Raw genomic sequence first — 15,927 nt, 5'->3', positions numbered from 1 at the left:
CCCCAGCTGACCAGAACCACAGACTCTTAAAACTCAAAGTATGCTATGGCTTCGACAGAGAATGAGAGATTAGCATCCTTCCAAGGCTCCAAAGGGCTGGCCTCCATCCTCTGCACTGCCCTCGACATTATCTCCCAAGCTCTCATAGAACAGCCAGAGCTCTGGGCACTCAATGACTTTCCCAGCCCAAAGTTCTTCTATATCCTCCCCAAAAGAATCTGGTCCGTGTGTAACAGTAACACCCAATTTCTGGCCCTACTTTCTGTTTTAGTTAGGGTTTCTATATTGCTGCGATATAATACTGACCAAAAGAAGGTTGAGAAGAAATGGGTTTATTTCAGCTCACAGCTTATCTTAGACACTATTCTATTGCTGAGAATAGACATCAGGACCAAGGCAACTTATAAAAAAAAAAAAGCATTTAACCAGGTGTTTGCTTAGAGTTCCAGAGGGTGAGTCCATGAGCATCATGGCAGGAAGAGCTCGCATCCTGACCCGCAGACAGGAAGCAGAGACAGGGTTCCTACTGTTGAGGTGACATTACTGTGGCTACTTAATAAAGGAGGACATTGTGAGTGGGACTGGCGTACTGTTTTAGATGTTTAGCCCGTTATTGTCAGGGCAGGAATCATAGCAGCATGCAGGCTGACAGAAAGAGCTTGACAGTTCTACATCCCAATCTTCAGGAAGCAGGAAGAAAGTCCCCTCGGCCCCCCCCCCCCCGCAACTCTCTCCTCCCCTTCCCTCCCTCCTTCCCTCCCCTCCCCCTCCCCCGCTCCCCAGGCCTGGCTCGAGCATGTGAAACCTCAAAGCTCACACACAGCAACACACCACCTCCAGCAACACCACACTCACTCCAACAAGGCCACAACCCCTCAAAAGAGTGCCGCTCCCTAAGAGTCTACTGGGCCACTTTCATTCAAACCACCACACGCCTCTTCTAATGAGACCATACATACTTTCTAATCCTTCCCAAAGAATCCTAAACCAACTGGGAGCTGAACATTCAAATATATGAGCCTACGAGGCCATCCTCATTCGAACACCGCCACAAAGTTTGTAGTCAAGGGAAGTCGAGACAGAAACTCAAGGCAGGAACCTGGAGGCGAAAACTGATTCAGAGGCCATGGGAGTGCTATTTACTGGTTAAACTCTCTCATAACCGTTCAGCCTACTTTCTTATAGCAACCAGGACCAGTCCAGACATGACACTGCCCACAGTGACCTGGGCCTTCCCACATCCATCGCTAATCAGGAAAATGTCCCACGGGCTCTCTGATAACACAAGAAGCTGGTAAAGGGCATTTTCTCAGTTGAGGCTCCTTCCCAAATGACTCTAGCTTGTTGAACTAAAACTAGCAGCACAGTGTGCCATCCCTAGTGCCCTTACGTCAGGCGTGAGTACTAAGAAAGCACGAGAATCATCACATCTTTTACCTCAGTCTTTTAACAATGAGTTCCTGAGCACTCCTGATGTGTAAACCTGGACGGTGGGAAGAGAACATGAGGATGCAGATGTGTACAACCTGTTCACTTCATCTTCTTCATAAAAAAAAAACACTTGGCTAAGATTAAATGTAAAATGGGTATTGACAGGTTAAAAAAAAAAAAAACAAAAACAAAACAAAAAAACAAAAAACCCTGACAGCCTGGGTTTTGTTTCTTTGATCGCATCTGATGATACGTTCCTTACCTTCCGGTGTTACGCTGTTTTATGTACAGGCAGATCCAAACTTGAAAAAACTTTGAACTATTTGAGTGAAGAGTCAGGAGGCAAGACTGTTTGCTAAGGGTTGTGTACGCCATCAGTTAGTTGCACAACAAGAAGGCCAGGGTTCTAGAACATGGGTTCCCTAAAATCTTGCCCTGACAAAGGCAAGCCATCACAAACTGGCTGACCCTGTGTAATAATGATATGGAATATCCTATGTAATAAGAAAACAGGGGGGTGGGGATTTAGCTCAGTGGTAGAGCACTTGCCTAGCAAGCGCAAGGCCCTGGGTTCAGTCTTCAGCTCTGAAAAAAAAAAGAAAGAAAGAAAGAAAAAAGAAAACGGAGAGTCCTATAGTTAAGGAATATACAAGATTTTTTATCTGAAAATTAAAACTGGCTGCTGTTGTTCCGTGTCTGACACTCTTCATCAACAGTTTCCAGAGGGACAGCCCTGCTGTGTCCATGCACTGCCCATGTCACAGAGGGAGAGTGTGAGGGAAGGACACATGGTCCTGCTGCACACAGGCACCTGGGGGCTTCAGAGATAGACTGAGTTCCAACAAGGAACACCAGATGCTCAGATTCTGGCAAGAGCTTTACAATGCTAACATTAAAAGAAGGAAGGGAAGAGGGAGGGAAGAAGAGAGGGAGGACAAACAACAACAAAACACCCAGAGGATAGAGTTTCTTCACTGTAATAAAATCATTTTCTTTCACGGACTTAAAGGATTCTTCTGTGACTGGAGGCCACAGTACATGCAGAGACTTTGAGCATAGATTTTAGAAGGCAGGTGTGGGTTGAATGCTGACCCTGGCCACCAGCCTTCAGCCTGTTACTGGCCACACTGCGAGCTTCAGCACTCACAGTACTTGTGTGTGAACCTATTACACCATGTTGAAAGCAATTAAGGTTACATAAGTGCTCAGCAAACATTTAATACGCAGGATCTGTATTACCTTTCGAACAAGGGCAACACCTCGACTATTTCCTCCTTCCTTAGGTTATCTGCCCCTCAGTCACCCACTAAGTACCCCAGCGTGTGTGACACAGGGTCCTGCCAGTAAGAGTGCCTGAAGGGTGTTTGTATACAGACACCTGTTATTGAAAAGGCAAAGGATGGGCTGGAGAGATGGCTCAGGGTCAACCTGACACAGGATACAGTCATTCTGGCAAGGGAGCATCAACTGAGAAAATGCTTCCACCGGGCTGTCCTGTGGGTAGACCTGGGGAGCATCTCCTTGACTGATGGTGTGTGTGAGTGGACTCAGCCCACAGCAGGAAGTACCTGGGCTGGTATAAGGAGGCGGGCTGAGCAAGCCAGAAGCAGGGTCTCAGAACCAGCCCTGCCTCCAGGTTCCTGCCTGCAGCTCCAGCCCTGCCTCCAGGTTCCTGCCTGCAGCTCCTGCCCTGCCTTCCTAGGATGATGAGCTGCAAGCGTTCTCCCCTTTTCTCCCCAGGTCGATTCTCAACATGGTAGGTTTTTTTGTGTTGTCTTTGTTGGTTGTTTGTTTTGCTTTGCTTTTGTTTCGTCACAGCAATAGAAGGACCAGGAGACTGAAGAGTGAAGACCCTAACGGTTACGCGGGTCCTCAGTTTGCCAGTTACTTCACTGCTATTTGGAACCTGTGCCTTCCGCTACTGCAGAAGCCTCCATTAGCTGTAAATTCTCTACGGTCTAAGGTTGAAGGGACTGAAATAGAAATGAACCAGGAGGACAACTTCACTAGGTCTGAGCAATGTGTGCTTATACACGAAGGCATAAACAACATGGCGGGGTAGTGACGGGAGTCGGTGAGTATAGCAGGGACCGTCAATACCCAACTGAGGACACAGTAAGAGGCCTAGGTTTCTCACAGTACAGTAACACATTTGGAATTAAGCCTAAAGGGTTACATTAAAATGATTAAGTAAATGGAGGAAAATTAAACAGCAGCTTAAGCTGAATGGGAGATAGCTTCCGCTCACCCCAAAAGTCAAAAACGTGTCAAAGATGGATGGGTTTAGATATAAAAATAAAAACTTAGTGAATTAAAATGAGTACTAAAGGAGGGGGAGAAAGGCAAATGGAGAAAGAGATGGCTAATGTATTTATATTGATAGACTTTTTCTGAAAAAAAAATGTATTTTAGTCTATTCATTGAGTAGATTCTTAATTAAGGGCCTACTATCTCCAAACAGTATGCTAGGGGATCAGGACATACAAAAGTAGGGACAGGGGTTGGGGACTTAGCTCAGTGGTAGAGTGCTTGCCTAGCAAGCTCAAGGCCCTGGGTTCGGTCCCCAGCTCCGAAAAACAGAAAAAGAAAAAAAAAAAAGAGGGACAGACACATTGTCACTGTCAGAAACATAAGATGAATTTCAAGATACAACTACCTACTTTAATAAAAACAGAGAGAAACCCAGTACCAAAAACGGGGAGTTTAAACAAGAGCCCACTGTGAGAGGACCTAACGGAGTCTCTTGTCACTGCAAGAAGAATACTGAAAGCAGTTAACATCTTCTGGATAACATGTCTCCACAATTTCATTGTATGGAGGAACATTTCCAAAGAGGAGGAAATCGTTTAAACCCAACAGCTTCTAGAACTTGAATGCAAGAATAACATTAAATTACAGCACCCCGTCACTGCAGCTCAGCGCTGTCAGACAAACCCAGCGCAAGCCTCAACCTACACCTGCTCATGCGATCGGAAATTCTCACCATCTTTGGAATAAAGGTAGCATTTTAATATCTTTTACTTACTAACACGTCATAAAAAGTATCACCTTTTTAATATATAATCACTGTAACACTATTGGATTTCCTTAATGAGGAATTGTTTTCTGTGGTAAAACTTAGCATTTTGTTCTGAGGGAAAGCTCAGTTTACACTGGAAATGTTTCAGATGTCCAAGAAGCCTCATGTGGCTAGCGGCTGCTATACTGGGCAACGCAAACAGTTCTCATGCGAGGGTGGTTTGACTTTGTTTTTCCAGAGGCTATCTGGGGACATGTAGTTGTCACCGGTACAGAGTGCTGCTAGCTGTCCTAGGCAGAGGCAGGGAAGTTGATGGACACCCCACACCACACAGGGCCACCCCACAACAGAACTCTTATGCCACAGTGTTGGTGCTCAGATTACAGGTATGCCAACACACTGATGCTGAGAAAGGAACCCAGGGCTTCCTACACACATAAGCGGTCCAGCAAATGAACGCATCTTCAGCTCTCAGAAGTAGCTCTTAGAGCTTTTCCTGAAACAAGATGGGGAGCAGAGGTATCAAAGGTTCTCCGTAGCCAGGTGCCCACCACATGCACAGGCACTGCAGTAGTGACTTCCAAAGGGAGGTGACAGGGACCCAACAAGAAGATGCTGCTACCGGCTGTGTCTGTTCTACGGCTATGTGACTTGCACATACCGAATGCCCTACTACTGAGGACACGAGGAGGAGTGGCTATAGACACTGCAGGGGCAAAAGGGGACAAAAGTTAAAGTCCGGATTCTGCCAAAACACAGGTAGAGATCAAGGACCTGCATCATGTGCTTACCTGGGAAGATCCAGAAAAGCTGACCCACAGCACACAGAGCTGCTGGCACACAGACCTCTGCCCTTTGTGGGAGCTACATTTACCTCCTTACGTTTGCCATCTTACCTTTGTCATGATCCGTGCACAGAGCACATACACAGCTACTGCATGCCCGGGCTGCCCATCTCGTTCTAGGCTGCCCATTTGCTGACAGAGCACAATGTGCTTGCCCTGCAATGATCAGGGACCAAGAATCATTCCCCTTAGAGCAATCCCAAGCCTTCCTCCTGACAAGCACGCCACCCTGGGAAAACGGGCCCATGTCGGCTCACACTCCCATGCCCGCCTGTTAGTACAGTCATAAATAAGGACAAATGCATAAGGACAAAGGACACAGTATGGTGCCCACATGGTAAAACTGGTATTTTCTACAGGCTGTAAACTGGTGTTACCTCACAATGAGGAAGAACTTAAGTTGCTGCGTAAGCTTGATCTGAAGCAATTAACTCAAAGTTCCTATCACAATGGGGGGGATCTGAGATTAAATTTGTTAATATCATGATTAAGTTTCAAATAACTTAAACTGAAAATGAATTGCAGGATGAAGAAGTGCTTGGAGCTCAATGCTTAAGGCAGGGGTTGTCAACCTTCCTAATGCTGCAGCCTTTAATACAGTTCCTCGTGATGTGCCGACCCCAGCCATAAAATTATTTTTGTTGCAACTTCATAACCATAATTCTGCTCCTGTTATGAACTGTGATGTAAATGTCTGATATGCAGGATCTGATATGCAATCCCTCTGAAAGGTCATTTGACCCACAATGGGCGCATGGCCCACAGGTTGAGAACCACTGGCTTAAGGAATGAGAACTGCCTTTATTCTATGAGATCTCAAGGGTCATGGTGTAGCCACACCAGGAAGCTTTAAAACTCCACCAATAACTTCATTGGGCTACAGGGACGTGTGTATCTAGAATAGGACTCTAATACTTTTTAACACTCTGCATATGACCCTAATGTCTGACTTGAAAAGTACTCACTTAGATACTAAAACTTGTAAATGTTGGCCTTGATGAGAAGGCCTTCAAGATTTTCAGTTTTGAGCTTTGGAAAACAAGAACACAGAAACAGAATTTCCTTCATGCTGAAGGTCAGCCCCAGGTATCACTCCTCAGGACATATCTATTTTATTTTTTGAGCTAGGGTCTCTCCCGGGGACCAGACTATGACAATCAGCCCTGGGGACTCTCCCACCTCCCTCCCTCGCTGCTGCTGCTGTTGCTTTTTTAAGATTTATTCATTTATTATATATAAGTACACCGTAGCTGTCTTCAGACACACCAGAAGAGGGCATCGGATCTCTTTACAGATGGTTGTGAGCCACCATGTGGTTGCTGGGAATTGAACTCAGGACGTCTGGAAGAACAATCAGTGCTCTTAACCACTGAGCCATCTCTCCAGCCCCTGTACCTGCTTTTTACATGGGCTCTGGGACTCATACTCACAACCTATAAATCAAATACTGTACCAATGGAGCTGCCTCCCCAGGCCCTGCTTCATGGACGGCTTAAAAGTCACATGACTTCAGCTTTTATAGGCACTCAGACTATGTACCTACCTCTTGAAAACAAATATAAGTATTCCTATGACACAGCATAGCACACAAATCCATTTGGCAATGTTTGCTCCAGAAACAAAGACATCTTGAAGTTAGGTGCCATGCATGGTCAATACTGTTGACTTTGGCTGGCTCTCCCATTGTCCTTCTGATGGTCCACACACTGGGCCAGAACAAGAGGCGGGTGAAATTAAAGTTTCAGATAAGCCAACGGCTCTGCTCTGAGTCACTTCACTCCAGAAACACCACACTGAGCTGAACACACCACCCAGCTTGGGTCTGCTGATAAATTCTGTTGAGCCACACCCACAGGGAGGGGAGGCTGCAAGGACAGGCTGGCCAGCGCTTAGCTTGTGCGAAGGACACTCACCTGTAAATCGGTCTTGCTTCAGGCCTTCATGAACGGCCTGCGTCAACCGTGTTTTCTAGAATTTCTGCCAAGATCAAACTATGAATGCTAGGTGCAGAAAATAATCTGTTTGTTTATTGGAAACATGTTTTACTGCAGCCCAGGCTGGCCTTAAATTTGGGATTATTCTTCCACCTAAACCACCCAAGTACAAGGATTAGAGAGACCCGTGCCCAGCCAGAAAAGTCTTGAATGATGAAAGCATACAAACATCTAAATAGCTAACTCCATCTTTTAAAGATAGGGAGAGAAGGGCTAGACGAGTTTAATTCTAACTATCGGACTTCAGTGAACCAGAAGAAACTATGTTTGAAACATATAGGTTCAGCCATCGCAAGGACTTGCACAGACAATGTCTGTCCTCAGCGCTGACCTTTTGTGATCAGACACAAGGGGAAAGGCAACAGGAGCCACCGACCACAGAGCCAAGCTTTACCAAGAGTTTCACTGGCCACTTGTCATCTCCAAATTATTTCAATGACACTGGTGCCTGAAGCTACTTAAAGAACAGTAAGCTATGTCTACTGTCATGGCATACACACACTTCATTCCCAGCACTCAGAGGCAGAGGCAGACACATCTCTCTGAGTTTGAGGCCAGCCTGGTCTACATAGTAAGACTCTGTCCCACACAAAAAAAGAAACGAACAAAAACTACAGCAAGCTCCTTGTAACAATTTTCTTTTCAGGTGGGAATCGGTGACTTGTCACTGTAGACACAAGCAGCTTTCACTGGCAACAGCACTGTGGCCATCTCTCCTGGGGCTGTGGCCAGCACTGAGACCGGCATCTGACTCGAGGCCAGCAACCAAGTCATGCCGCCAAGCCTAAGAAACTCCAGAGCTGGGGTTGGGGATTTAGCTCAGTGGTAGAGCGCTTGCCTAGCAAGCGCAAGGCCCTGGGTTCGGTCCCCAGCTCCGAAACAAAAGAAAAGAAAAAAAAAGGAAAAAAGAAAAAAGAAACTCCAGAGCCTCACAGAGCTGACAGATGCTTACATGGAGTTAAGAGCCTTGGGGGCAGGGGCTCTCACACCCCAGAAAATGCACTAACTTACCACAGAGACGCTCACGCAGAGACATGAAATACTAGTTGTTCTGCCCTCCTTCCTAAACCAGGCTGACTCACTGGGCACTGTTCTGTACTCTGAGAACCTAAGAGCTGAAAGAAAATCACATGCCCTTCAGCTGTAAAAGCTTGCAGGGTCAAATGCTCTCAAAGTGTAAATGTCATACAAAGAACTCCACGAAAACGATCCTACAGGTGGGCAGAGGTGATTTCGTTTTCTGGTGTGATCGATTGTACCTCACACATTTCTGCAATAGGCTCCTATTTCTTTCGTAATAATGTCTTAGAATAATTTCTGTAAGAGATTAATTTACATCCTTAATCCCTAAAATATACCTAGAACTCACCAAGATCTAACTATGAGAACCAGAGCCGAGGCTAAGAGCCCAGCTAAGTGTTAAATGAGGATCCCTGGATGTTCAGAAGGCTGATTCTGTTACTTTCCTAATGCAGACTATTCTAACTCAAAAGGAAAATTCCACCAATGAAGAAAAGTAATGCAATCACAGTGGCACATGAACTCTAGCTGACTTCTGGTTATTTTCCACTCTTCCTCGTGTCCTCAACTCAACAAGCTTGTGTAAAACAAGTCACTCTGAACTTTAGACTCAGTCACCAAGAGTAACCACATAAGTCAAGTTTCACCTGACAGCCTTATCTCACTCAGGTCAAACACGCAATAAATCCAGGACCTATGTGTGTGGGTATGTGGAAGTTCTATCTCCACGGTCGATCCTTTCTCCAAAGGCTGTCTCTCTGTTCTCCAGCTAAATGCTACCTTCTCCTAATGACTTCCCTGAGAGAAGAACTTGTTCCTCATTAACATCCAACTGTATATGTATCCAAGTTAAAATTCTATAGGAAGGCAGGGCCTGGCATCGATTCCACGGTCTCTGCACCAGAGAGATGGTGGGTAGCATCAGACATGTAGACACACTACAGAGAGGTTGCATGATTGCTATCTTAGCCACCGTTCTTTTGCTGTGAGGACACATGACCATGTCAACTTGTAAAAGAAAGCGTCTAACTGGGGGCTTGTTTACTGTTTCAGAGGGTGAGTCTGAAGGACCCTAGCCTTACACACACCCTCCTTGGATGGCCTGCCAGGTTTGCAGGAACATTCCTAAGTAGAAAATTCTCAGAGAATATGACTGATGCTTGCTAGCCAATAGCTTTAAAGGTCAATATGCTTAGCCAATACATTGGAACTGTAACCTTGCTGATGTAACCTGTGCCCCTAAAAAGTATAAAAACTGCTTGTAGTAGCCATTCAAGGTTGCCTTTTTGTCCTTTGCCTTGAGGGACTGACTGAAGGTTGACCTTGACTCTCTTGCTTTTGCATAGACCTTGGTGTCTCACTCAGGGATATCTCAAAGTAAGTAGCACTGACCGAGGGTTGGGATCTTACAAGTCCTTGACCACCGTGGCAGGGAGGAGGGTGGCAGCAGGCTACTGTGGTGCTGGAGCAATAGCTGAGAGCTTACCCAGCGAGACAACCACCAGACAGAGAGAGAGCTAACTGGGAGTGGCAGAGGCTTTTGAAACCTCAAAGCCCACCTCCAGTGACACACAACCTCCAACAAGGCCACACTTCCTAACCCTTCCCAGACAGTTCTAGCAACTGGGGAACTAAGCATTCAAACCCATGAGTCTATGAGGGCCATCTCATTCAAATTACCATGCTTGTTAAACAAACAAAGCATCACACGATTTTTAAAAAAAGAGGGGAGGGGACTAGGGAGGAGTAGCATGTGCGTGCCTAGTGTGCACAGTGCCACCAGGTCACCAACACCACCAAAACCAAAACTCATCCATCTGAGCTCCTGGACTTGTGCTTTCTCCATGTGCACACAGTGAGCACATAGATGCAAAAGAGCACATAGAACACGATGCAAAAAATAAAACAGGCTGTGCTCAAAGAACCGTGCTTCGAGCTAATGACAGCAGTGGTCCGAAGAGAAGTCTACACATAAGCTCAAATAATGCCAACCAACACTCATTCTTAGATCAAGGACCAGACACAGAAGATGCCATTAGCACTTGAGAGTAAAGCATGCCCACTTGGCCTCAGATTACATGTGACAACCCACACTAACTTTATAGTTCTCAGGGGTATGGATGTTAGCTTTACCCTCATTAACTCCAAGCATTTGTGATAAACTATAGATACTTAACCTAACTAACACACTTTTCCCAGAATATCTTTTAAAGATCACAATACCAAGAGCTATAAAAAGCATGTTTTTAGGCCCTTTCTAACACACTGGTTTCCTGGTCCTTTTTGATTCTGATATCATTTTGTTTTGTTTTAAATATATTCTCTTCCTTAAAAGCTGAAATAACTAACATGAATATCATTTCAACTTCTGGAATCATTCTAATTCCTCTGCTAGCAAGCTTACACAGCCTACAAGCTTGCAGTGAGCATATTTGAGAAATCACAGGTTTCACAGGGGATATTCAGAAAGTATACGTACTTCTCAAAATACTGAATAGCTATACATTCATTATAACTTATGTACAAAAATAAGTTGAATAAACCTATGACTTTATTGCTTAGGTCAAGGTTAAGAAGAACTTTTTTTTTTTTTTTTTGGTTCTTTTTTTCGGAGCTGGGGACCGAACCCAGGGCCTTGCGCTTCCTAGGTAAGCGCTCTACCACTGAGCTAAATCCCCAGCCCCAAGAAGAACTTTTTAAGAGTAAGTATTTCTTAACTATTTTAAGCCAAAAAATGTTAAGGAAAGAAAAAAAGGAGCAAACACAACACATTGGGAAACAAGAAAGAATTCCTGAAATTTAACAGACTTACTACCAACCTTCTTGTCCAAGCCTGGCTTCCTCTGCAGTTCCTCTCTGTCTACAAAAGGAAAGGCCTGGAGGAGCCAACCAAGTCAGTAACTTCAGCAAACTGGACAAGACTCAATGTTAAATGTTGGATTCCCACATTTCCTGTAAAAGTCACTCATTCTCACACCTTATGTTAACCAAGGGGAGCAAAAGTAATCAAAATCACTACTCTTTTTTTTTTTTTTTGGAGCTGGGGACCGAACCCAGGGCCTTGCCACTGAGCTAAATCCCCAACCCCCAAAATCACTACTCTTTCTTCCAGAATTTCTGTTTCTTCAATTTTAAATTTTAGCCAATGTCAAATATCTTATCAGCTTCCAGAGACACCCCCAATCTTCTCCTATATCTCTTTCCTCACCTGTGTTAGAAAGTAGACCCCAGATTTGCCCACATGGTCTGCATAGTGGCCACCTGATGGTCCTTGTATTTATTCCTGTCTCTCCTCTGTCTACAGCTTTTCTCTACTGTTTCAAGACAAATCCAAGATAAATATATCCATATACATATATAATATTTTTTTAAATATATATAATTTGTGTGTATATATGTGTGTGTGTTAGTGTGTGTGTGTGAGTCTGTGTGTGTGTATATATATATACATATACATATATATATATATATATTTTTTTTTTTTTTTAAATCTCTTTTCAGCTGGGCATGGTGATACACACCTGCCTTCATGAGGCAGCAGGCAGTGAGTTCAAGCCTGGTCTACAAAGTGAGTTCCAGGACAGCCAGAGCTACATAGAGATCCTGTCTCAAAAAAAAAAAAAAATCTCTTCTCAGTTGGGTGTGTTGGCCACACCCCTGAAATCCTAGCACTAAGGATGTCTTACAAGGAGTTCAAGACCAGCCTCCAGCTATATAGGGAGTTCAAGGCTGGCCTTGGCTTCAAGAGAACCTCTTAAAAAAAAAAAAAAAAAGGAAAACAAAAGTTCTTTCTCAGAGGCAAGGGTAGTATCTCACACCTGTAATTCCATTATTTAGAAGGCTACAGCAGGAGGATCAAAAGCTGGATGTCAGGGGAGTACAGGATATTGTCCTTCCTACATGGAGAAGTAGGGCAGCAAGGCCCGAATGCACAAGCCAGATACTTGGGTATAGTTCAAGGCCTGCCTGGACTACAGAGCATGCTCTAGGCCAAAGACATAACTCATTGAGAGTGCTGGCCAGCATGCAAACAATCAAGGATCGTCCTCAATACTGGGGCAAAACAATGACATTTTAAAACCCCTTTTTATTTCAACACCAGTAGCCATTGGGGGATGCAAGTGAGGACCACAAAGAGGTCTCAGCGACACCTACCAGACTGTGTGAAATGAAGGTGGCAGCCACCCCCAACATGGGCAAGAGCAGGGAAAACTCAAGTGACTGCTTGAAGGGTATATACTAATACAGCCACTCTGGGGAAGAACCAGTGTGCAGGTGAACCCACCCTGTGCCTGGGTGAAAGTGGAGATGGACTCTGGGCATTGTCCTCTAGTCTCTATTTATTCATCTACTTGCATGTGACTACAGAAAATAACACCAAAAACTTCCTTTTTTAGGTTCCCCCAGTATTAACATCTTGCATAACGACATTATAACATCACAAGAAGACCTTGTCTCTTCAACCCAAACTCCTGAAGCTTTAATAAAATCAGTGTCCTGGGTCACTGTCAATCAGGAAGTGATTTTCACTATTATTTTTTATAATAGCCCATATAAATTTAGTTATCTCAAAATTATCAATTTTTAAATCTCATTAATTTCCAACAGTTTCCTAATGCCCCCCCTCCCCGTCCCCAAAAAAGGACTTCTTAGCATGGCAGGCAGACATTCCCTGACCCACCCTCTTCACACATGCCACACCATGGACAACTAGTCCAAGAGCAAATTGTTTACTGGCACTGACCATGCCAGGCACCGCTCGCAGTATCTTACATGTATTATCTCACTTAACCCGACTGTACATAAGGCACAATGAATGAGCAGCTTACTCAAGGTCCACATGCCATGTCCTTTGCCTGTCCCTCTACGCCTTTATCCCTGTTGCCTGAGAGACTTCCTCAGCATGCTTCGAAGCCCTGCTCCAACGTACCCTTAAAGCTTTTCCAGACCTAACTACCAGACAATTTCCTGACAAGTACTAGACATGCATTCAGGAAATGTTTGATTAACACGAGATGTAGATAGTAGGGACACAGAGTTACAAAACTGGTCCCGAGAAGCACTGGACACGGAAGGATGAGGCATTTTCTAATTCTCTAGTACAGTGAGCACAGAGACGCCCATTAACAACAACAACAACAAAAACTGACTGACACAAGCAATGGCTCTCATCCACCCAAGACGTGACGTGACTAGTGTTCACATGGCAAAGAGGAGACGGTTGCTCACACAGCAAACATTCGACAAGTGTTCACATTGCATAAACCTGAAACTCCCTAATCCTAGATGCCTTCCTACCTTACTGGTTTCTTTTGCAATTCCAGGAAAGATATAATGCTTTTACTTTAAACCAGAAAAAAAAAAAAAAAAAAAAAACCCACACCCACTAACTTAAAAATTAAAATGTATCTTGGTATTCCTATCGGAGGAAAATTAGATCATTACCAAAAGTGCTTTGTCCATAAATTCACGTGCAAAGCTTACCGATTATCCCACGGCTATCCAGAATAATTATTCCAACCATCCTCTTGAATTGATTCCTTTTCTCATTTCGCTTTGTTGACTGCGTAGACTAGCTAGTTCTATGTCAACTTGACACAAACTAAAGGGAACCTCCATTGAGAAAATGCCACTCTCAGATTAGGCAAGCCTGTAGGGTAATTTCTTAGTGATTGATGGGGGGAGAGTCCAGCCCATGATGAGTGGTGCCATGCCCGGCCTGATGTCCTGAGTGCTATAAGAAAGCAGGCTGAGTAAGCCACTGTGAGCAAGCTATTAAGAAGCCCTCCATGGCCTCCGCATCAGCTCCTGCCTCCAGGTTCCTGCCCCGCTTGAGTTCCTGTCCTGACTTCCTTAGGTGAATGACATAGAAGTGTAAGCCAAATAAACCCTTTCCTCCCACCTTGCCTAGGTCATGGTATTTCATGTCAGCAATAGTAATCCATATAAGACACAGGGTCTCTCTGTGTAGCCCTGGCTATTCCGGAACTTACTATCCAGAGCAGGATGGCCTCACACTTGTAAGACCTTCCTGCTTCTGCCTCTGAGTGCCAGTATTAAAAGGCACACAATGTCGTGTGTGCCTGGCAAAATAATTCCTATTTTAAGCACAGAAAACAAAGACATGAGAAAAAAACAAAAACAAAAAACATTTGGAGTATATGGAAGAAATGGTCCACATTCCCACTGTCCTCTGGCTTTCTCCCCTCCCTAACCCCACCCCAACCTGTCTGTCTTTTTCTTTATTCAGTTATGGCTACCAAACCCACCCACGGCTTTATATATACCAGGCAAGAGCTCTACCATTTAGCTACATCCCCACTCGTCTTTTTAATCAAGGGATTTTCAGCAGGTAAGAAAAAAAGAGTCAATGAAAAAGAGAGAAGCCAGGCACGGTGCTACAAACCTCTCACCTCAGGCTACATAGTGCGACCCTGTCTGTCTGTGTCACTGTCTGTCTGTCTGTCTGTCTGTCTGTCTGTCTGTCTCTCTCTCTCTCTCTCTCTCTCTCTCTCTCACACACACACACACACACACACACACACACACACACACACACACAAGCAACACAAGACAACTTCTCCATCCTGTTAACTGAACAAGCTCCTTCTTGTGGTGCTGGGGACTAAACCCAGGGCTTCATGGAGACTCAGTCCTCTACCACTGAGCCGCACTCCACAGCTGAGGAATCACAAATCTTAACACTGACCTAAGACCAACAAAGAAAGATAAAGTGATAAAATATGTAACATATGAAAAAAAAAAAAAGAAGAAGAAGAAGAAGAAGATACGGTGTAGGAACCAAATCTGGGGAAGGAAGCACTCACTGATCTTGTTCTCCGGAACCTGGGTTCTTCACGATCGCCGTGTTGTCCCGGGATAGTGCTTCTGTCCCTGACGCTTCTGTATCCGGGACTGGGGATGATGTATTCTTTTCCCATGTCAATATCCTTCATCTTCACTCCACACAGGACCAGGGCTCAGGCTCCTCTCACTTTAGAATTTCTGAAATTAAAATTTTACAGAAGCAGACACTTCCTAATCATGCTCAAAGCATGCTCGGAATGCCGAAGTGCTTTGGAACAGGAACAAAAACATTGACACCTCTTCACCAATACGCTACAGAACTATTTTAAATACCCCTTCAGCTTCTTGTTTTTTTTGTTTTTTGTTTTTTAATGAGAAGAAGGTTCTAGCATCAAGAAAAATTACCAAGCCAGGCACAGTGGTGCTCAACTTTAATCCCAGGCCTCGGGAGGCAGAGGCAGGCAGATCTCTGAGTTTGAGGCTAGCCTGGTCTATGGAGCTAGTTCCAGGACAGCAGGGCTACACAGGGAAACCCTGTCTCAAAAAATACAAGAAAAAAAGATCTATGTTCTATCTTTTTAAGTATTGCCTGGTCCATTCCTAAAACTCTGCTCTGTGTTTCTACATCACTGCCTGCCTGGCTAATTCCAGTCAACATCCTGCATCAACTCTGGTCACTTGTTTAAAAAGTTTGCACTTGTTTTATTTACTCTGTGTGCGACAGACAGAGAAAACAAAGACAACCATGTGCCCTGAGATCAAAGGGCAACTTGCAAGTCAGTTCTCTCTTTCTAACATCCAGGTTCCGGAG

At 44.6% G+C, this 15,927-nt stretch overlaps 1 protein-coding gene across 8 annotated transcripts in view; it reads right to left on the bottom strand.

Annotated features, from left to right (window-relative positions):
* The window catches only part of Abcc5 (ATP binding cassette subfamily C member 5), a 96,081-nt gene that overhangs the window by 74,726 nt on the left and 5,428 nt on the right, over window positions 1-15,927 (bottom strand). For all 8 annotated transcript variants that reach the window (XR_010055932.1, XR_010055931.1, XM_039087904.2 and 5 more), the window contains 1 exon segment: window positions 15,137-15,314. Coding sequence is in view for 6 of the 8 variants with exons in the window: in XM_039087904.2 (XP_038943832.1) it covers window positions 15,137-15,265 (129 nt within the window). In the remaining 2 variants the exon portion in view is untranslated.

Source organism: Rattus norvegicus, chromosome 11 (genome assembly GCF_036323735.1).
Source record: "Rattus norvegicus strain BN/NHsdMcwi chromosome 11, GRCr8, whole genome shotgun sequence".
Taxonomy (NCBI): Eukaryota; Metazoa; Chordata; class Mammalia; order Rodentia; family Muridae; genus Rattus; species Rattus norvegicus.
Note: the sequence above shows the minus strand (reverse complement) of the source record. Positions and strands in the feature narration are given on the sequence as shown.